The sequence below is a fragment of the Leopardus geoffroyi genome, chromosome D1 (assembly GCF_018350155.1).
Source record: "Leopardus geoffroyi isolate Oge1 chromosome D1, O.geoffroyi_Oge1_pat1.0, whole genome shotgun sequence".
In the NCBI taxonomy this organism is placed as follows: Eukaryota; Metazoa; Chordata; class Mammalia; order Carnivora; family Felidae; genus Leopardus; species Leopardus geoffroyi.
In genome coordinates this window covers 11,747,127-11,768,731 of record NC_059329.1, presented here as the reverse complement: position 1 = coordinate 11,768,731, position 21,605 = coordinate 11,747,127, and the positions used below count along the sequence as shown (strand labels likewise).

At 39.1% G+C, this 21,605-nt stretch overlaps 1 protein-coding gene across 1 annotated transcript in view; it reads right to left on the bottom strand.

Annotated features, from left to right (window-relative positions):
* HTR3B (5-hydroxytryptamine receptor 3B) overlaps positions 1 to 20,553 on the bottom strand; it is a 32,100-nt gene extending 11,547 nt beyond the window's left edge. The window contains 8 exon segments of the mRNA XM_045482867.1: positions 1,761 to 1,918; positions 2,456 to 2,516; positions 2,518 to 2,626; positions 3,058 to 3,073; positions 3,076 to 3,166; positions 3,713 to 3,757; positions 17,329 to 17,489; positions 20,462 to 20,553. Coding sequence (XP_045338823.1) covers positions 1,761 to 1,918; positions 2,456 to 2,516; positions 2,518 to 2,626; positions 3,058 to 3,073; positions 3,076 to 3,166; positions 3,713 to 3,757; positions 17,329 to 17,489; positions 20,462 to 20,534 — 714 coding nt within the window. The 5' untranslated portion in view covers positions 20,535 to 20,553.
* Positions 20,554 to 21,605: the final 1,052 nt, after the last annotated feature.

The window sequence follows — 21,605 nt, the reverse complement described above, 5'->3', positions numbered from 1 at the left end:
GAGACACAGGGAAGCTTCTCCTTCCGTAAGCACTGTTTTACGCCTCTGTCCATCATATTTAAAAACGGACCTACGACATAGAAAGCCTTTCGCCACGACTGGGAAGACAAATTAATATTCAGGGTAAAGGGTGACGTGTAACTACAAATAATGGCTGCTTTATGGAAAGAGTGTGAGTGTATGTGTGTGTGCATGTGTGCGTGCGCACTCCTGTTTATCGGCCCTGCCTCTTGCCTTTGTTTGTCTCCTTCGTGCAGTGTAGGTAATGGTGTGTGCAGCGTTCTCCGGAGCGCTTGGTAGGTGACTGTGTTCCACCTCGCACGTGCTCCTCCCTCACATTTCCCTTTAATGCTCGCCATTATTCGGGCTGCATTAATAATGTTTGTGGGCTGATATCTTTAAAATTAATGAGGTGTTTACTCTTAGCCAAGAAACTCATTGAAATTAAAAAAGCTTTCTTTTTTCCCCTCCCTTTCTCTCACTTTAAAAAAAAAAAAAAAAGTGGACAAATAAGCCACGACGCCAGCTTTGCTAAAAACCAAGCAGAACAGGCAAACACCCAGACTCCACCACCAGGAAGGTATGAGTTGTAATGAGTTAGTTATACATTAGTCACGTTCAAGCCACAGCTATTTCTAGGAGGCCCTGATTTAACCAGAGCTTTGCTGGAAAGCTGCATGGAACATCTTTTGACCAATGGAGGGGCATCTGTGCCCTCAATAATAGCTTATTTCGATACCACCCTCTCTTAGCGTATGATTATCCAGCATAACCATAGCACCTAGGCTAGTCTGAATTTTCCTTCTTATCCAAAAGGATTGTTTCCAAGAGAATTCATCTCGTGTGTCATCCTGACCTGTTTGTAGTCTCTATTTGTCAATCACAGACATTACCTGGCATGAAGAACTCCTCCCCACCCAGCTATCAACACTATTAGCTGACTTTGTGCAGAAAAGCAGAAGTGAATACTGACAGCGGATCTACAGTTGCATGAACTTGCTACAAACCACTTATCAGGACAGTTTGCCAGAAGGGCCAGGGAAGGGAGAATGGCTGCTTCTGGAGTGCAAAACAGCAGTTTCGCTGTCCTGCACCCCACCCCTCAGGCTCCTGCTGAACAAACTGTCCCATGACGATGCAGCCAAGAGCATCCTGGTGGTGCTTCCGAGAAGCTTGGGTTCTCATCGAATCCCTTTAGAGCAGCTGTTCTCTCTGATCCAGAAACCACCAGGAGTCTCTGAGGATCCTGTAGGTGATTTGTTAGCTAATTGCTCAAGATATTCAAATTAATAATGATACCTTTATGCATTTGTTTCTGGAATTAATTAATAATTTACTCAGTTAAAAACAGGACAGTAACGTTAAAGAGACGCTCTTCTCCCACTCTGTTGTTGTTGCTGTATGTGGGTTTTCTTTCTTTTCTTTTTTTTGTTTCCCCCTCCTCTCAGCAGCAGTTGGGAGTGGGGATGTTAGTATGCACCGAAAGGCTTGAGGATGCCTGCTAAGGTGGGTGGTTCAGGTGCCTGAAACCATTCTCTTTTTACTCACATCTGGAATCCTTACAGTAGGAGTCCAGGATCTGGGACTGAATCTCTGGTCTGTGAAATGCTGTAATGCAAGGGGCTTCCAGAGCCACCTGAATCATCAGTTTTTGGATGATGATAAAGAATGAGAATACACGACAGAGCAGAGATCCTTGAGCCCAGCAGAGAAAGCTTGTGACTGCAGAGAAGTAGGCAACAGGAACAGGAAGGACCTACGTTAAACTGAATCTGTGCAAAATCTCCAGTGTTGCTCTGCAGGATGTTGTATGTTGAGGACACAGAAAGAAGCTCCCACTCACTGTCCTTCAAAAATTCCTTTTTGTCATGCTTAATGTCTTCTCTGCTCCTCAGGAAGGCCAGGTCTACATCTTCCACTGAAAACAAGAGAAACAATGGACTTCCCCACACACAGAGGCCCCAATAACCACCCGCTTTTCCAACTCCCAACTCAAATTATTCCTTTCACTCTTGCCCCCACATGTACAGTCTTACTGAGATGGGGCTCAGTATAACCATTTTGAATTAGGGATAGGGATGTGGAATAGAGTCTCCCTCTCAGTGAAAAAAAAAACAAAACAAAACAACCAACTGTGAATTTATAGTTTGCACTCCATTATCCACAGAATGATGGACCTGGTCCTACCACTTCTATAACCTTCTCAGTGGCAGAGGAGGCCTAATACTGTATTCCCAAACCTAGAGCAGCAGTGAGCAATATATCTGGGCACAACACTGTACTCAGTCCAAATTACAATGGTAGCCAAATAGCTGTAAGAAAAGATTTCGATTTGTAAAAACTATGTGCAAGAACAAAATAAACCTCACAGACAGCATGATATAATTTCACCTAAGTGTGCCAACCCAGCACAAGAGTGTTTTCCCATTGGCAGACTAGGCCGCTCACGGTTTACCCGTGTGCAGGATGCTACTGAAAGTTAGGCTGCAGTTCTGCATATCAAATGGAAAAGCGTTATGTCTCTAAATTGCATGTGGAAACCACCTGGATAGGCTTAGCATTCTTAATGGTCCCAGATGAGTTCACATAGACATAGGGGAGGCCGGGTGATCATTCAATGTCCACACTATATGAAACACAAGAAGACCTCGCTGTTACAGAGAAGGCCTTAGTCATTTCAATACATGAACAGAACTGATTATGAGATGGTAGTGGCTGTGATACTCAGGACTAGTCTAGAAGTGCAAAGACAGAATCACATTTCCCATGACATCATTTACCCTGGCAAAGATGGATTCAGTAATGACAGCCTCAAAAGATAATTCACTTGCTACTTTTGCAACGGACATAACCCATGAGTAACTTACCTCAAGCATTTGTAATTAAATCTGTATCTTAAATGATGTCAACTCATGGTACTTCTACCTGGAATATTCCCAACACTATGATCCTCTTTAGATTAAAAAACAAAAGACAGCAACAGTGACTGAAAGTGACAACTGGCATAAGTAGTCCAAGCAGTTTAAGCCCTGTAGAAATACACCCCAGCACACTTACAACTCACTGATGATGTATCAGGGGCCCAGATGGCGCTTAGAGGTAGAGAGATCTCCCTGATCCCATCAAACATGGTGGGGCTCCAGGATAAAAATTCATCATCCCAAACCTGTTAGGAGGAGCTAGAAAAGAAATGTATCAAAAAGGGGCAATGTCAATCTCCCCAAAGAACTGAAGAAGGATTTGGATGAATAACCCAACTGATCTGCTTGCTGGTACTGTTAGGGGAGAGGACTTCCCTGCTAACCCCTAAAGATGGTGCCCCAACCAGAAACCATGGCCATATATCTTACACAGATTCTAATAAATTAGATCTGCTGCAGGTCTAAGAAACTAAATTGCAAACACAAAGAAAATATCTATTCCTTAGAATAATTATATTTTGCAACAGATTTAAATTTTTTTTAATGTTTATTTATTCTTGAGAGAGAGAGATAGAGACAGAGTGCTAGTGGGGAAGGAGCAGAGAGAGGAGACACAGAATGAGGAGCAGGCTCCAGGCTCTGAGCTGTCAGCAGAGAGCCCGATGCAGGGTTTGAATTCATGAACCACGAGATATGACCTGAGCCAAAGTCGGACGCTTAACTGGCTGAGCCACCCAGGCACCACTATAGAAATCAGGAGTCCAGTATGCATGGAAGTTAACAGCACTTACCTCATAGTACAATATACTGGTCTTTAATTTTTGATTCTGTGCATCCTGCAAAGCAAAAAGAAAATCTGTACCAAATCTCAGAATGTCAATAAATCAAAGCCCAATTCAACAGCATAATAATTCAGAGAAAGAAAATCAAATCTAACTAAAAATGCTGATTTTAAAAGCACTGCCTTGACTCTTCAAATCTGACTATTCTCAGCTCCTAGTTATTACATGTGCCTGTCACTGTGAACTTGACTATAGCATCCATGACAAAATGGCACAAGGACTACACCGACATCTTGAATGATTTTCTAATCCCTTTCCCACCCTAATTAGTTACTCTGCCATTAATCAAAATTGAAAATGACATGTAGTCTTATCCAATTCTGGGTACAAAGATGAGGCCAAGCTTTTATTTGTAATCAAGATATTATTCACAACATTTCAACGACTGTTAATCTCAACTGCTACTGGCAGCCATTCCTGTTAGGTTACCTGATGTTTGGATTTCTCTGGTTATCAGACTGAACGAGCTTAATGTAAATGAAGTATATTTGTGATGATATAAGTAGATGTGATTTACCCATGTCTGCAATAAGTAATTGTTTTGGAGAAGACCCTTAAGAATAACAACCAAAAAAAAAAAAAAAAAAAGAAAAGAAAAGAAAAACCACAAAACAAAAAACAAAACACTCCTTACCAATTTTTTTCATACATGTTCTAGTAATGAGCATTCTAAAACTACTATGGTCTTAGGAACTAAGAGGGATATCTCACACCATGTACAAACATTAACTCAAAATTAACATAAACCTAAACATAATGGCTAAAACCGTAAAACTCTTAGAAGCAAACATAGGAGTAAATCTTCATGACTCTGACTCAGACAATGGTCTCTTGCATATGAGGCCACAACCACATGCAGCCAAAGGAAAAGTAAATGGGACTTCATCAAAGTGAAAAACTTGCGCGCTTTAAAGGACACCATCAAGAAGTAAAAAGACAACCCTCAGAATGGAGACGATACCTGCAGATCATATACCTGATGAGGAGTTAATATCCAGAATACGTAAAGAATTTCTACAAACCCAAACAAAACAATAACCCCATTTAAAAATGGACAAGGGATTTAAATAGACAGTTCTCCAAAGTGGATATACAAATGGCTAATAAGCACATGAAAAGAAGCTCAACATCACTGCCAAGGACCAAATTATGTCCTTCCAAAATTCATATGTGACTAAATTTGGAGACAGGACTTTTAAAAGGTAACTAAGGTTAAATGAGGGCACTATCTACTAGGATTGGTGGCTTTAGAAGAAGAGGTAGAGAGAATGATCTCTCTGTCTCCTCCATGTGGGTATGGAGAAGAAGGCAGGCATTAGCAAGCCAGGAAGAGCTCTCACCAGGAACCTAACTGGCTAGAACTTTGATCTTGGACTTCCCAGCCTCTGGAACTGTAGGAAACAGAGTTGATGGTCTTTGTTATGGCAGTCCACGCTGGCCAATACAATCACTAACCGTCAGGGAAATGCAAATCAAAACCACAGTGAAATACCGCTTCACTCTCATTAGATGGCTACTAAAACAAAACAAAATAAAATAAAACAAAAACATAAAATAAGTGTTGGTGAGGATATAAAGAAATTGACATCCTCGTGCACTATTAGTGGGAATGTAAAATGGTACAGCTGCTATGGAAAACAGTGGCAGCTCCTAAAAAATTAAAAATAGAATTACCATATGGTCTAGCAATTCCATTCTTTGGTATAAATCCAAAAAGAACTGAAAGCAGAGACTCAGTTATTTGTACACCCATGTTCACAGCACCATTATTCACAGTAGCCAAGGGGTGGAAGCAACCCAAGTGTCAATCAAAGAGGAATGCATAAGCAAAATGTGATATATGCATACAACGTAATATTATTCAGCTTTAAAAAGGAAGGAAATTCTGGCACATGCTACAACATGAATGAACCTTGAGGTGACACCGCTTCCTTCCAAGTTTTACCAGCTGAGAGATTCTGAAATAGATACTGTTTTTAAAGTCAGTATTATTTACATCTGACTTTCTTCCTCTGAACTGTCATACTGTAGAACTGGGCTTTGATTTACTGACATTCTAAGATCTGGGCTGTCCCCCACTAAAGCACATAAAGGCTCAGTTCTGGGTTTCGCTGCCATCACAAACAGGGGAAAAAATAACCCAAGTTCAAAATGCACTTTGTATTACTGGAAAACACAGCTTTTTCACTCTTCTTTCACAACAAATACAGCCTTACATCTATGAAATGTCCTGACCAAGTGTTTTTTTAAATCCCCGTCTCGCCAAGTCATGAACGTATCACTAAGTCAGTTATGTGGCTGGGGAGACCAGCATTTTATCCCATCGATTCGTATTGACTGCCATATTGATGCCTCTGCTGGCCCTTCTGTTCCCACCCATTGCTCTGTCATGTTACATGTAACAAGTATGAAGAATTTTTTTCTAATATATTAGGGGGTATCTGGGAGCATTTGTCATTCAGCCCTAAAGAACACAATGTCAAAAAGGAGTCTGAGGCTAAAACTGAAATCTTTTTTTTTTTTTTTTTGTCACAGGAAACAAGTTTCTCAATGCCAGCTGGTGAACATAATTGGTTCTCTGGTGGCATTATTCACAGCTCTTCCCTCTGTGTATCTCTCTCTCTCTCTCTCCCTCTCTTTTTTCTTTAGCTACCTTCCATCTTGCTTGTTAAAAGCAAAGGATATTTCAGAGAATTGGAATTCATTAGTCTTCCTAACAGAGGGAGTCTATTTAGATCTAAATTGGTGGTTAGCAAATACACAGATAATTCCCGCACATTCTTATTTATCTTTCCCAGTTCGGAAGACTATAGAAACAGATGCCTCAACGTCTGGCTGGGAGGCTCTAGTCAATGGGCTGGAAGACAAAGGTATCTGGGATTCGGAATTGACAAAACTCAATAGAAACAAATTGAAACTCTTCACTGTTGAGTAGATTATCTCTATAATCAGATTTCCCTAAGGTACTCATAATACCCAGAAATTCTAAGACAAGACTGTAGTCTTTCATATAAACAAAACAGGAGGCAAAACATAATGGAAGCGAGGTGCCACAGTGAGAGCTGGGCTGAAAGCTCTTCACGCCAAACAAAAGTTGCCAGCAGCTCAGCTGCCGCCAGATGCACCCAACGAGTTATCTATTCACACTGGGGGTGTCCTTGGCTGATTCCGTGTGCCATGTCATCAAGTCCTTCCAAACTGACCCTGCCTCCAGGATGGACTCTAGGCTTGGCCCTGCTGAATGTAATAGAGACGTTCGCAAAGCCTATTAGACGAAGCCATTCATAATGACGGTACTAAAATTGGCACTTCTGTATTTTGATTAATTAATTGCTTGACAAATATCTATCCAGTATCTTTGAAGCAAGATACGCTGTGCTGCATAATATGGGAAATATGAATATGAGTAAGCAAGTCCTTCCCTCAAGAAGCTTATTAATACATTAGGGTATGTGACATTTTAACAAATCACTATGTGTGTTAAGAAATATATAGACTTGGGGCACCTGGGTGGCTCAATCGGGTAAGCGTCCAACTTCGGCTCAGGTCATGATCCCACGGTTCATTGAGTCCGAGCCCCGCATTGGGCTCTGTGCTGACAGCTCAGAGCCTGGAGCCTGCTTCGGATTCTGTGTCTCTGTCTCTCTCTACCCCTCCTCCACTTACGCTCTGTCTCTCTCTCAAAAATAAATAAATATTTAAAAAAATTTAAAAAATATATACAGACTTCTGTGGATTTAAATTTTTTTTTTCAACGTTTATTTATTTTTGGGACAGAGAGAGACAGAGCATGAACGGGGGAGGGTCAGAGAGAGAGGGAGACACAGAATCGGAAACAGGCTCCAGGCTCTGAGCCATCAGCCCAGAGCCTGACACAGGGCTCAAACTCACGGACTGCGAGATCGTGACCTGGCTGAAGTCGGACGCTTAACCGACTGCACCACCCAGGCGCCCCCAGACTTCTGTGGATTTAAAGGGAGGAGATATTGCTGTCCGCTTGCAGAATTGAGGGAAATCTTTCTCAGAAGTGGAGATTTGAAGGACTAGAATATTTTACAGATGGAGAAGGAAGACAAAGACATTTAGTGGAGGAAACAGCATACAGGCAGGAAACAACAAGGAGTTGATTTCATTGTAGTATTGAGGAGATAAGGCTAAGACAGTAGACAGGGATAAAACTAGAGGGATAGAATATAATATTTTTCCAAATTTCTAAGGAAAGTCTGTCTTATCCAGTAACAGGGGTATGTCTAATGTATTCTAGTAAAAAATTAGTATATTCCACAACAGTGGAGAAAAACATATCTTTGAAAAAGTAATGGTGTTCTCCTTAACTACCATAAGGAATCTGGTTTTATTTGCTTTAATCGGGATAGAAAGAAAGAATTAGGTAAAAAAAAAAAAAATTCCAATTTGATACAGTTGTTCTAAGGGAAAATATGAATATAGAACTTAACTCCTTTTCTATATTTATCTCCTAATAAACCTCTAAAGGAAAGCTTATCTAAATCAATATGAAATAAAAAGTGGGAGGATGTGGAGGGACCTAGAAGGCCTCTCTTATTCCCTTACTTAAGGCTGATTATACATCTGTCCCAGGGTTTCACATGACATGGTTCATCTCATGTGTCTTTACTCAATTCAAATCATGCTATTCCCACTGTACAATGTCTGGTAAACGACACAGTCATAATAGCTCACAGACAACCAGCAAAGACTGACATTTCTTAAGTAGGTGAAAATATAGCCCCAGGAAATTAAGTCTCAAGAATTTTAGTTCAATATCCAATTACAGAGAGCATTTAAGGGAGTTTTCTGTTGGAGCTTTCTGTAAGACTAGGCCTTTGGAGGAGGGGTGGATATTTCCTGGCATGTATTAAATAATATTTTCTAGGATCTTAGATCTAGTACTTTTGCTAAAACTGAGATTTGTGTGTGTGTGTGTGTATCATTTAAATGTTCCTGTTTGCAAAGAAATAATGATTGGGGATTTATCTAAGCTGGAGGAAAATTATGCTAAAATATCTTGCATCAGACAAAAAAAATAATTTAAACCCTGTTATATTGATTATACTTTCAGTTTCAAATTATGTTTTTCATCAATTACAATGCCTAATTCTCAGTCACAAAAAAATCAGTCTATGACTCCCAGCACAGCACTAAGATACTAACATAGAAAACTACCTCTGTTTAAATAAAGAGAAATTACTAAGTGATTTTAACAAAGTACATTAAAATACTAACATTGTATTGTGGGGTATATTATGTATGTAAATGTAAAGTTGAAGGCAAAAATAGTAAAAAAGTCAGTGAAGCAGGTAAATGGAATGTTACTATTGCAAGATTTGTACAATGTATGTGAAGGATAATAACATTAATTCTAAGTAAACTGTATTAAATGAATGATGGAAATGGGAATCCCTAAAACAACAGCTAAAAAAAAAATGATTCAGAGGCAGGCTAAAAAGCCAATACAAGAACTAAAATCAAATATTAAAAAAAATATTTTCTTTATTTAAAAGAAGGCAGGAGAGGAAGGAAAGAAAAGAACAACAAAAACAGATGGCCCAACTAGAGAACAAATAGACAGTATTGGTAAATGGATGAAATGCTTCAGTTAAAATGCACAGATAGACAGGTTAAAAAAAGCAATGCCCTGGGGTACTACTCAGCAACAAACACAATGAACTGAAGATTATGGACAACTTGGATGAACCTGAAGGGAATTACACTGAATGAAAACCCTATCTCGAAGGGTTACATACTGTATCTTTGCATTTATATTCTTTTTTTTTTAAGTTTATTTATTTTGAGAGAGAGACAGAGAAAGTGAGTGGGGGAGGGGCAAAAAGAGAGAGAGAGGGAGAGAGAGAATCCCAAGCAGGCTCCGTGCTGTGGGCCCAGAGCCTGATGGGGAGCTTGAACCCATGAACTGTGAGATCATGACCTGAGCCGAAATCAAGAGTCTGACGCCTGACCAACTAAGCCACCAAGGCTCCCCTATGTGATATTCTTAAAATAACATAAATACAAAGATGGAAGAGAGATTTATTGGTTGCCAGTGGTTAGGAATAGGGGGCAGGGACAGGGATGTGGCTATAAAGGAGCAGAACCAGGTAGCCCCATGGTGATGACTGTGTTGCTTAATGTGTGGTAGTGGCGGTCACACAAAGTTACACACATGATAAAGTTGCATAGAAGCTCACACACACAGAGACAAATGAATATATGTAAAACTGGAGAAATCTGAATAAACTCTGTGGATTGAACCAATGTCGATTTCTAGTACCGATACTCTATTTGCCTAAGATGTTAACATTGGGGGATGTTGGGTAAAGGGTGCACAGAACCTCCCTATAAATTTATTTGCAACTTCCTGTAAATTTATAATTATTTCAAAATAAAAGTTGACAAAAAAAAAAAAGCAAGACCCAACTATATGTTGTCTCCAAGAAATGACTTTGAATACAATGTCATGGGAGAGATGGAAAATAAGAGGATGGCAAAACACACGCCATGCAAAAAGTAAGCATGAGAAAAACTTCAAGAAAAAGAGTATTACTAGATACGAAGAGGGGCATTTCATAATGATACAAGGATCTGTTCATCAGGAAGGCATGTAATTCTAAATGTATACTCACCTAAAAACAGAGCAGAGAAATAAAGCACAGTTATAGTTGGGGATTTTAACACTCCTCACTATGAAATTAATAAAGCAACAAAAATTTAAAAAGAGAAGATTTTAATAATACTATCGAATACTTTTATCAAATTGATATTTATGGAATAGTAAACCCTTCTATTCAACATTGTACTGTAGGTTCGAGCCAGTGCAACAGGCAATAAAAGGAAAGACAGGTATAAAGAGTGGGAATAAAGAAGAAAAACTGTCTTTATTCATAGACAACATGATCTTCTACATAGAAAATCTGAAAGAATCTACAAAAAAGCCTCTAAAACTAATAAGGTATCGTAAGGCCACAGGATTCAAGGCCAATACATATAAATCAACTGTATTTTTGTATGCTAGGCAGAGATTCATTTTTAAATACCATTTATAGAATAACAAAAAAATGTGAAATAGGGATACACCTTAACAATTATGTGTAAAGCACTAAAAACTACAAAATATTACGAGGAGAAATGAAAGGACTAAACAAATGGAGAGATAAAATGGGCTCACGGATTGCAAGACTATTGTTAAAGATGTTGATTCTCCTCAAATTGACCTATAGATTTAATGCAATCTCAACAAAAATTCCAGCAGTTTTTTAAATAGAAATTGACTCTAAAGTTTATATGAAAATGCAAAGGACCTATAAGAGTCAAAATGATTTTCAAACAAAAGAACAAGATTGGAAAACATGCTCTGATTTCAAGTTTTCTGTAATGCTGCAGTAATTGAGACAGTGTACTGATGGAGGGAGAAACACCGATTAGTCGGACAGAACAGAGTCTAGAAATAGACTCAAAATATATAAAGAACTCCTGAAATTCAATAACATAATAAGCAACACTATTTAAAACTGGGTAAAAGATCTGAGCACTTTACCAAAAGAGGTATCAATTGGCAAATTAGAGCTCAAAAAGATATTCAAGGTCATTCGTCTTTACTGAAATGAAAGTTAAAAAAACAGTGAGCTATCACCACAAATCTACCAGAATGGTTAACGTTTACAAAGATTGACAATATCAAGCGCTAGCAATCATGTGGAGGAACTGAAACTCTCACACATTGCAGGTGGAATGCAAAATGATACAGCCACTTTGGGAAACAGTATGGCAGTATCTTACAAAGTTAAACACAAGCTTATCATACAACTCACAATCCTACATCTAAGTATTTATCCAAGAGAAGTGAAAACATATGCAAATGTGTATGGTGGCTTTACTCATAATTTCCCCACACTGGAAATAACCCACATGTCCAAAAACTGGTAAACAGATAAACCAATTGCAGGACACTCGCACAACAGAATGCTACTGACTCTACAGCAAAACGTGGGTTGTCTCCAAGGCAGCATGCCACATGGAAGAAGCCAAAACAAAGTGTAAAATATCATGATTCCATTTATATGGCTTTCTGGAAAGGCAAAACTATAGTGAAAAAGGTAAGATCACTGGTTGCCAGGTATTGGGGTTAGGGGAAGTGAGTGGTATTTTAAAAGATGTTTCAGGGGCGCCTGGGTGGCTTGGTCGGTTAAACGTCCAACTTCGGCTCAGGTCATGATCTCACGGTCCGTGAGTTCGAGCCCCACGTCGGGCTCTGTGCTGACAGCTCAGAGCCCGGAGCCTGTTTCAGATTCTGTGTCTCCCTCTCTCTCTGACCCTCCCCTGTTCATGCTCTGTCTCTCTCTGTCTCAAAAATAAATAAATGTTAAAAAAAAAAATTAAAAAAATAAAAGGTGTTTCAGGGTGCCTGGGTGTCTCAGTCGGTTCAATGTCCAATTTTGGCTCAGGTCATGATCTCACAGTTTGTGAATTTGAACCCTGCATCGGGTTCTGTGCTGACAGCTCAGAGCCTGGAACCTGCTTCGGATTCTGTGTCTCCCTCTCTCTCTGCCCCTCCTCAGCTCATGTGTGCTCATGTGTGCTTGCTCTCTCTCAAAAATAAATAAACACTTAAAAAAAATAAAAAAATAAAAAGATGTTTCATTTTATGTAACTTATATCTCAATTTTAAGATGCTCAAAATCTTGTATAATACAGTTAAAGCAGTGCTTAGAGGGAAATTTGCGGCCATAATTGCTAAAATTAAAAAGAAAAAGGTTTAAAATCAAAGCTCTAAGCTTCCACTTTAAGAAACTAAGAAAAACAAATTAAATGTAAGTAGAAGAAAGAAAACAAATAAAGAGCAGATATCAATGAAATAAACAATAGATAAAATTCAAAGCCAATATTTGGTTCTTTGAAAAAAAATAAGTAAAACTGATAAAGCTTTCACAATATTGGTTAAGGGAAAATAAAAGAAAACACAAATTACCAACATGAGGAATGAAAAAGGCAATATTGTAAACGAATGAATATGACAACTTGGATAAAATAAATCCCTTTAAAAATACAAACTACTAAGAGTGACACAAGAAGAAATAGGAAATATAAACATTCTTACACATGTTAATTAAATTGAACGCACACTTGTTTTTGAGAGAGAGAGGGAGGGAGGGAGCAAGCGAGAGTGGGGGATGGGGCAGAGTGAAAGAGAGAGAATCTTAAGCAGTCTCCATGCTCAGTGAGGAGCCCGAATCAGGGTTCAATCCCATGACCGTGGGATCATGATCTGAGCTGAAATCAAGAGTCCGAGACTCAATCAACTGAGCCATCCAGGCACCCACGAATTCACAGTTCAATATCTTCTCACAAAGAAAATTCCAATCCTAGATGGTTTTACTGGTGACTTCTATCAAACATTAAGAAAGAAAAACATACGGGCACCTGAGGGGCTTAACCGGTTAAGCAGCAGACTCTTGATTTCAGCTCAGGTCATGATCTCATGGTTGGTGGGATCAAGCCCCACATCAGGCTCCACACTGACAGGGAGTGGAGCCTGCTTCTGATTCTCTCTCTCTCCCTCTCTCTCTGTTCCTCCCCTGCTTGTACTTGTTCTCTCTTGAATAAATAAACTCAAAAAAATTTTTTTAGAAGAAAGAAAAACATCCACATTAAACAACTCCTTCAGAAAATTGAAGCAGAAACATTTTTTAACTAGTTTTTTTAAGGCCAACATAACCCTGGTATCAAAACCAGACATGCACATTACAAGAAATAAAAACTGCTGCCCAATACTCCTCATTAACATAGACACAACCTATATTAAGTAGGAATTTAAATCCAGAAATATAGAAAAAGGATAACATATCAAGATTAAATGGGGTTTATCCTAGGAATGCAAGGATGATTAACATTTGAAAATCAAAATAATTTACCCTAGTAACTGCATAAAACAGAAAAGTTATCTGCTCTCCAAATAGATGGAGAAAAAACATTTGATGTAATTCAATATGTAGTCATGATTAAAAAAAAAAACAAAACAAAACTCTCAGTGTACAAGAAATAGGAAGGAACTTCCTCAACCTGATAACGAACATCTATGAAAAAGCTATAGCTAACATCATACCTAATGGTGAAAAATTTTCCCGAGAATGGGAATAAACAAGGATGCCTGCTCTCACCGTTTCTGTTAACACTGTAGAAGTCTTAGGCAGTACAATTTGGCAATGAAAAAATAAAGAACATAAACAGATCAGAAAGGAAGAAGTAAAACCATGTGCAGATGACATGATTGTGTATGTAGACAACATTAATCTACAAAAAAACTACTAGAATAAGTAAATTTAGTAAGGCATACAAAGTCAACATGCAAAATTCCTATTTCTCTATAATAACAAATAGAAAATTAAAAAATTTCAAGTAACATTTATAGCAGCATCAAAAATACTTTGGGATACATTTAATAGAAATATGTGTAAAGCTTCTACATTGAAAATTATAAAACACTGTTGAAGACCCAAATAAATGGAACAACATAATATATTCAAGGACTAGAATAATAGTTAATATTATTAAAATGTTAATTCTTCCGTAAATTACTCTGTAGATGCCATATCATTCTAAACAAACTCCCAGCAGTTTTTTTAAAAAATAGAAACTCACAAGCTGAGTATAAAATTTATGTAGAAATGCAAAGGTCCTAAAAAGCTATCTCAAAAATGAAGAACAAAGTCCAAGGACTTACACTGCCTGATTTCAAGAGAAAGAGCCTGACACTTACCAGTCAATTTAATTTTCAATCAAGGCATCAAGCAATTCAATGGGGGAAAAAACAAGGCTGAAACAACTCCTGTTTAAATGCAAAAACCCAAACCAAACCAAAACACAAAAACCGTGATAAAAACCTTGATCTATATCACACACCATCACAAAGATTAATTCTTAATAGATCATAGAACTAAAGGTAAGGAGCTGTAAATCTTCTGACAGAAAATACAGGAAAATGATGTCTGTGAACTTGGAGTAGCGAAGATGTCCTAGGACTTAGAAAGCACTAACCACAACTAACGAGCTGGTTTATTTATTTTTTATTTTTTTTTAATGTTTACTCAATTTTGAGAGACAGAGCATGAGTGGGGAAGAGAGAGGGAGACACAGAATCTGAAGCTGGCTCCAGGCTCCAAGGCGTCAGCACACAGCCTGACACGGGGCTCGAACTCACAAACCGTGAGATCATGACCTGAGCCGAAGTCGGACGCTCAACCAACTGAGCCACCCAGGCGCCCCCTAACGAGCTGGTTTAAAATGGACTCCATTAGGGGCACCTGGGTGGCTCAGGCAGTTAAGTGCCCGACTCTTCATTTCGGCTCAGGTCACGATCTCACAATTTTTGAGTTCCAGCCCCACCTCGGGCTCGCTGCTTGCTGTCAGGCTGCGCAGACACTGCTTCGGATCCTCTGGTGTCCTCTTGCACTACCTCTCTCAAAAGTAAATAAAAAAATTTTTAAAAAACGAAAGAAGAAGAGAAAAACTACTGATATACACAACATGAGTGAACCTCAAAAACATGATGCTGAGTGAAAAACTCCAGACACAATAGAGGACAACACAATAAAATTTCATTCAATGAAATTCTAGAACTGGCAAAAATAATCTATGGTGAAAGAAATCAGAACAGCAGTTGTCTCTGTGGGTAGAGGGGATGGGAACTGACTGGGCAGGCAGGCAATGAGGGACCTTCCTGGGGCGATGGAAAGGTCTGTTATATTGACAGGGGTGTGGATTCTATGGGTACACCCAATTACCAGAACTCATTGGACTGTGCACTTAAGATCCGTGCATTTCCACATATGTATGTTATACCTTAATTAGAAAAAAAGTTTGAGCAGTAACTTGAAAAAAATATTAAACTATATTAACAAACAAGCTCCGTAAGGTCTGCTCGTAAGAAAAATCAAAATAAATCTGGGACCTATTGATACTGGAAATTTTGTAATTAAGAAGAGAGAGGAGCAGGGGTAAGCCACCATTTACTGAGGGTGTACTGAGACCTCTGCTAACTGCTTTCCATGAATTCTCTCATTTGATTCCTGCAACAACCCACTCTTTAGATATAGGAGAGACAGTTTTATACACAAACTTCCCTCACCATCCTTATCAAATACATTAGGTATAAACTCAAGACACCAGGGCACTTTTTTCTTTTCCTCAATTTCAGGCAATAAGTGGTAGACGTAGGGGCGCCTGGGTGGCTCAGTTAGACGTCCAACTTCGGCTCAGGTCATGATCTCACAGTTTGTGAGTTCAAGCCCCTCATTGGGCTCCGTGCTGACAGCTCAGAGCATGAAGCCTGCTTCGAATTCTGTGTCTCCCTCTCTCTCTGCCCCTCTCCCGCTCGTGCTCTCTCTCTCTCTCAAAAGTAACATTAAAATTTTTTTTTAAATAAGTGGTAGATGTTTTCTTAAATCTACCACTGTCACTAAAAAACATGAGCCATAGGGAAAAAACATACCTATTGCTATTTTTGGTGTCAGCAAACTCATAAAATATGTACACTGATCTATGACCACCATTCTTTTTTTTTTTTATTTAATTAATTAATTAATCCACACCCAAGTTAGCATATAGTGCAATAGTGATTTCAGGAGTAGATTTCAGTGATTCATCTCCTATGTATAACACTCAGGGCTCATGCCAACAAGTGTCTTCCTTAATGCCCCTTGCCCATTTAGCCCATCCCCCACCCACAACCCCCCCCCCCCAGCAACCCTCAGTTTGTTCTCTGTATTCAAGAGTCTCCTACATTTTGTCCCCCTCCTTGTTTTTATATTATTTTTGCCTCCCTTCCCTTATGGTCATCTGTTTTGTATCTTAAATTCCACACACAAGTGAAGTCATATGATATTTGTCTTTCTCTGACTAATTTTGCTTAGCATAATACCCTCTAGTTCCATCCACATAGTTGCAAATGGCAAGATTTCATTCTTTTTGATTTCCGAGTAATATTCCATTGTATATATATACCACATCTTCTTTATCCATTCATCTGTCAGTGGACATTTGAGTTCTTTCCATACTTTGGCTACTGTATGACTATAATTCTTAAAACCTCTTGGGGCGCCTGGGTGGCTCAGTCAAGTGTTTGACTTCAGCTCAGGTCATGACCTCACCATTTGTGAGTTCAAGTACTACGTTGGGCTCTGTGCTGACAGCTCAGAGCCTGGAGCCTGCTTCGGATTCTGTGCCTCCCTTTCTCTGCCCCTCCCAACTCACACTCTGTCTCTCTCTCTCTCTCTCAAAAATAAATAAACATTAAAAAAAATTAAAACAAAACTCTTAATTCCATGAAAATCCTATTTCTAGACTATCTGCATCTCAGCTTGCAAGTTGGGGACTAGAAAGCATGTGTCTAATAAGTATTTTATCTCATGCTTACTGCTAACATGAGTCTAGTGCAACTTCCCTACCAGCTCAACTGGAGTCTTAAGAATAAAACATCTCCTACGCTCCTGCGTAAATAGCAGATAGTTTTACAAAAGGGTAACATGAATCAGAAAGGGTAAGATGGTCCTTACCACATCCAATACGGCATGGACAAATACATCCAGGTATACCGTGGTGGCCTTAGTCCGGTCATGAACTGGCCTCACTTTCTTGTGATATTTCTGTAATAGCTGCTTGGTGAGACGATATAGAGTAGAATTCCTGGGATGAGGTGTATCTGTGACTAGGATTTCTGAAAAACAAAACTTAGCATCTTAGCATCTTTACGAGATTTCAGACAGTCCAGGACTTGGTGGTTCCTAACAAAACATAGTTTTCAGCTTACCCCAATCTGCTTAAATTCATAGCCAGCTGGTGGGCTTTCTGGCAGACACTTATTTAAAGCAAGCTGATGGTCTAACTGCCCAGTAGAGAAATCTCACTGTAAAGATAAATAAACCAACCTGATCTCCAAGGATCTGAACTTCACCTACAATTCTGTTTTCACAGCAGTCTTGCATCTTGGAGACAGAATCCTTTATTTCTGTATCCCCCCCCCCCCACCTACACCTACATAGAAAAAAACCTTCCTATACACTCGGCCACAAGTTATATCCTATTTGGATTTTTCTTTTGATTTTCCATTCACAATTCAACGGTTAAGTAGAAAATCCAAGCAGAAACATGGACAAACAATGGACCCAAAGATCTGTGTGGATTCCTCAATAATGGGATTAATGAGATTACAATTCACACTTTTCTTCTCAAAAAAAAAAAAAGTCTCTTTTTGCACTCAACTGTCTTTAAATAAAACATGCTTGTCAGAAAATGAGATCTCCGCTTTGGAAAAAATTCTTTCTGGTTCCAGAGAACAACCATTTTCTATGACCTGGGAATCCTGATTTGCAGAGGAGCAGTGATTGGTGTTGAGGCAGGGGAGGCCAGGGGAAAGGAAGCCCGGGAAGCGAGCACCAACAATTGGAAGTGACAAATTTGCGAGGGCTTCCTCTGAATGGCAAAAAGATATTTTGCTCACAAGCTCTACCAGCTCCTGGGGGATTCAAAGCTTCGCTAAGTCATTGGACTGAAGCAAATTGCACACCTCCTGCCACAGTGCGTGAGTGAAATCTATCTGTCGTGTCCTGTGCGTGAATTCAGCTCGCCTCTCAGTGGTTTTGATGGTTATTTTGATGAGCCGCTGAAGGTGTGCAGGGTCCAGCAGGAAACTGTAAATGAGATCTCTTCTCTCTGTGCAACAGTCCTGTTTCTACCCGTTTCTTTATGAATGATGTCGTGTCACTAGCCGCCACGGGCAGCAATTTCTATGATTTATCAATGTCAGTGTGACCAAAATGCTAACAACGATGCTGGGGGTGCAACTGCAGACTCGTTGTGGGCAGTGGAATATTCACTTTCATTACCACCAGAGCTGCAAAGCTAATGAGCAGTTTAACTTCCTAACTATTCACCCAGGAAGACGCCTAAAATGGCATCAGCTATTCAGGCATGCAGGACTAAGGCAGGTGGCTTGCATCAGGCATCATTTTTAAGGTTTTTGTGAACTGTGATTGTCAAGAAAATGTGCTGTGAACCTCTCCACCTGAGACCATTTCTTGCTGTTGTACCCCAGGGGAGAGAAGTCAGGTGCATAAAAGCAAAGCTGGTTTGGTGCTTTTCCCGTGAACTTTGCTTTGGGCAACTTCACTTTCACCTCGCTTGGAAGCTCCCAATTCAAGTCCCAGTCGGGGAAGTACTGAAATGTGCGTGTTCCAATACAGGAAACTATCGGAGATAGAGTGAAAGCATAGTTCTGAGAAATGAATGTGTTTTCCCTACACCCTCTGCCCATAAAGACCCAAATTTCCCCTCTGCTGTCTTTTCTAGGAAACAATCCATAGATACCCTATAGAATAACCTAAGTTTCCAGAACATGTCAAAGTCTTTGGGTAAAAAGAGAAAGTTCTGGAATCTAGAACTAGGAACAATAGAGAAACAAGCAATGATAGGAAGAAAAATAAGAAGGAAATGAAAATATGCTGAAATAAACTATAAGGGCAGAGTTCTTTGTTCAAAACAGGAAGAAATAATAAATTACATTTCTACTATGAATGCAAATTTGCCTGAGGAGAAAGATCAATTACAAGAGAGAGATTAAGGATTTAAGTGACCATTAATTAAGAGTAAATTATGCCCCCTTGAAAGCTAATGTGACATTCACACAAGCACTAAATGACTCAGTTCAGTGATGTTTCAACAGAGCTGATGGAAATGATCCACAGACCCAGGAAAGATTCCTTGTTAGCACTGCCTCTGTGGATGCTAATAATTTATTTGTAAGATTTCTGGAAAGTAGAATGTGTTAAGGGACTGAGCTATGAAGCACTTTTAGGTGAAGAGAGATTTTTTTTTTTTTTAAGGTAAGAATACAATAGAATTATTCGTTTTCCTTGTTTTAACATATTACTCTCACACCTATCTTAAAGTGTTCTGGGCACTCTGATGAAAAGAGATGTTCTTGCTTTAGTGAGTATGTCATGTCTAGGATTATTAAAAAAAAAAAGTTATACATCTGAGGGGTTACAAGGAAATTCAGATTTAGGTGTGTGGTCTATTGAATTCCCAAATCTGACTGAATACGTGCCATATGCCAGGCACTGTGCTAAGAGCAATTGACATGGATTCTCTCATTTGGCTTTTACAGCAGCCTTATGAAATAGGTGCCCTACAGCCCGATGCAGAGTCACTTTGCTACAGGTAAGGGACTACAGGCTCAGTGAGGTTAGTACCACCCAAAGTCCCACAGCTTGCAAATGAAGAGGTTGGAATTTAAACACAAGTTATCTGGATCCAAAGCCCAAGCTCTTAATCATGACACTACACTGACCTGACTCCCCCAGAATATTAGGGATAGCAGTGAGTAACCCTTCAAAAGGAAGACTGACATGTTGCATGGTGTGCATGACTGGGTAGGAACAGCCCGATGTTATTTTCTCTGTGTGTGTGTGTGTGTGTGTGTGTGTGTGTTTAGGTCAAAAGTATCTTACATTTGCATTGCACCCTATAATTTCACAATGTTATCTTATTAGATCTTCACAAATATACAAGAGAAACATTTAACTTACAGGAAAACTGAATCTCTAAGAGACTAATTGGCTTCTTCAGAGTTACATGGCTGGTGAGTAGTGGAGTAGGAACCAAACAGGTCTCCTAACCTGGGCCTCTTACCCCAGCACACATCACTTCCAGGCAGTGGCCTTGAATTGGTGGTTGGTTCAGTGCTCTTGCATTTACAAATCATCTTGATATTAACCCAGCAAAGATTCTAAAGGGCAGATTTTTCTGCAACACATGTTCCCAGTATGATTTATAGTCAAGTACGGATTACTAGACACCATTAAAACACATTTTCTGTCACATTTAGAACAAAAATCAAGCATAATACTAAACATTAGAAAGAGATATCTTTAAGAACAATTTCTTTCTTTTCCTTACCCTTTATCCTTCTATCTTACTTAGCTTAATGTTTACAATTATTTTCTGCTAAGAAACTCATCTGGCATTTAATGAAATTTCCTATTTTCATTTTTATAATTAAATAATGATTTTATCCTTGAAGTTCAACATTCAGGATTTTTATACTTTAAGGCTAAGTGGCTATTTTTCTTCTCTACCCAAGAAAAACTCATTTCCAGCTGCTTGGCTACCAAATTCCTTCCTCATTGCCATAAATGACGGATTCCACTTCCAGTTATATTTTAAAACATGGAAATTCCTAGATGTGAGTTCCACAAGACCCCTCAAAAAAGTGGGGTGTTGGGAAACACCAGCCTAAGAGATCTGCTTGATGTGTATGTGTCTTTAAGAATCCATTGTATCCGAACTGTAATGGCCCAATTCAGAGCTGTTAATACTGGAACCATAAAAGTGTAGTTCAGTTCCAGAAATATGGAAAAATATTTTAGTTTCTAAAGCATTTTAAGGGGAACTGTACACTTAAAACACGCAAGTTCATAGTGCTTGTCTTTTGAGATATACTCATTATCTATACAGACTTTGTACAGCTGGATGAAACCCTTAATATCAAAATGATATCCGGGCATCTATAGCCATGCTGTATCCAAGAGACTCTTTCTGTGGTCTACTAAAAGCTTACAATGAAGCCAAGACCATCTTGGATAATAAAAATGTATTATTCAGACATAAAAGCAAATCTGAAAAAGAATGCCCCAGACTATCAATGTAAATTGCTGCCAAGAAAGCCTGATTTCTAGAGAAACAGGGGTTTATCAAACAGTTTTAACATTTCAGAGAATATTTCCAGCTGCCTGTACAAAGCCCCACTGTGTGCCTCTGTGTGTATGTATACACG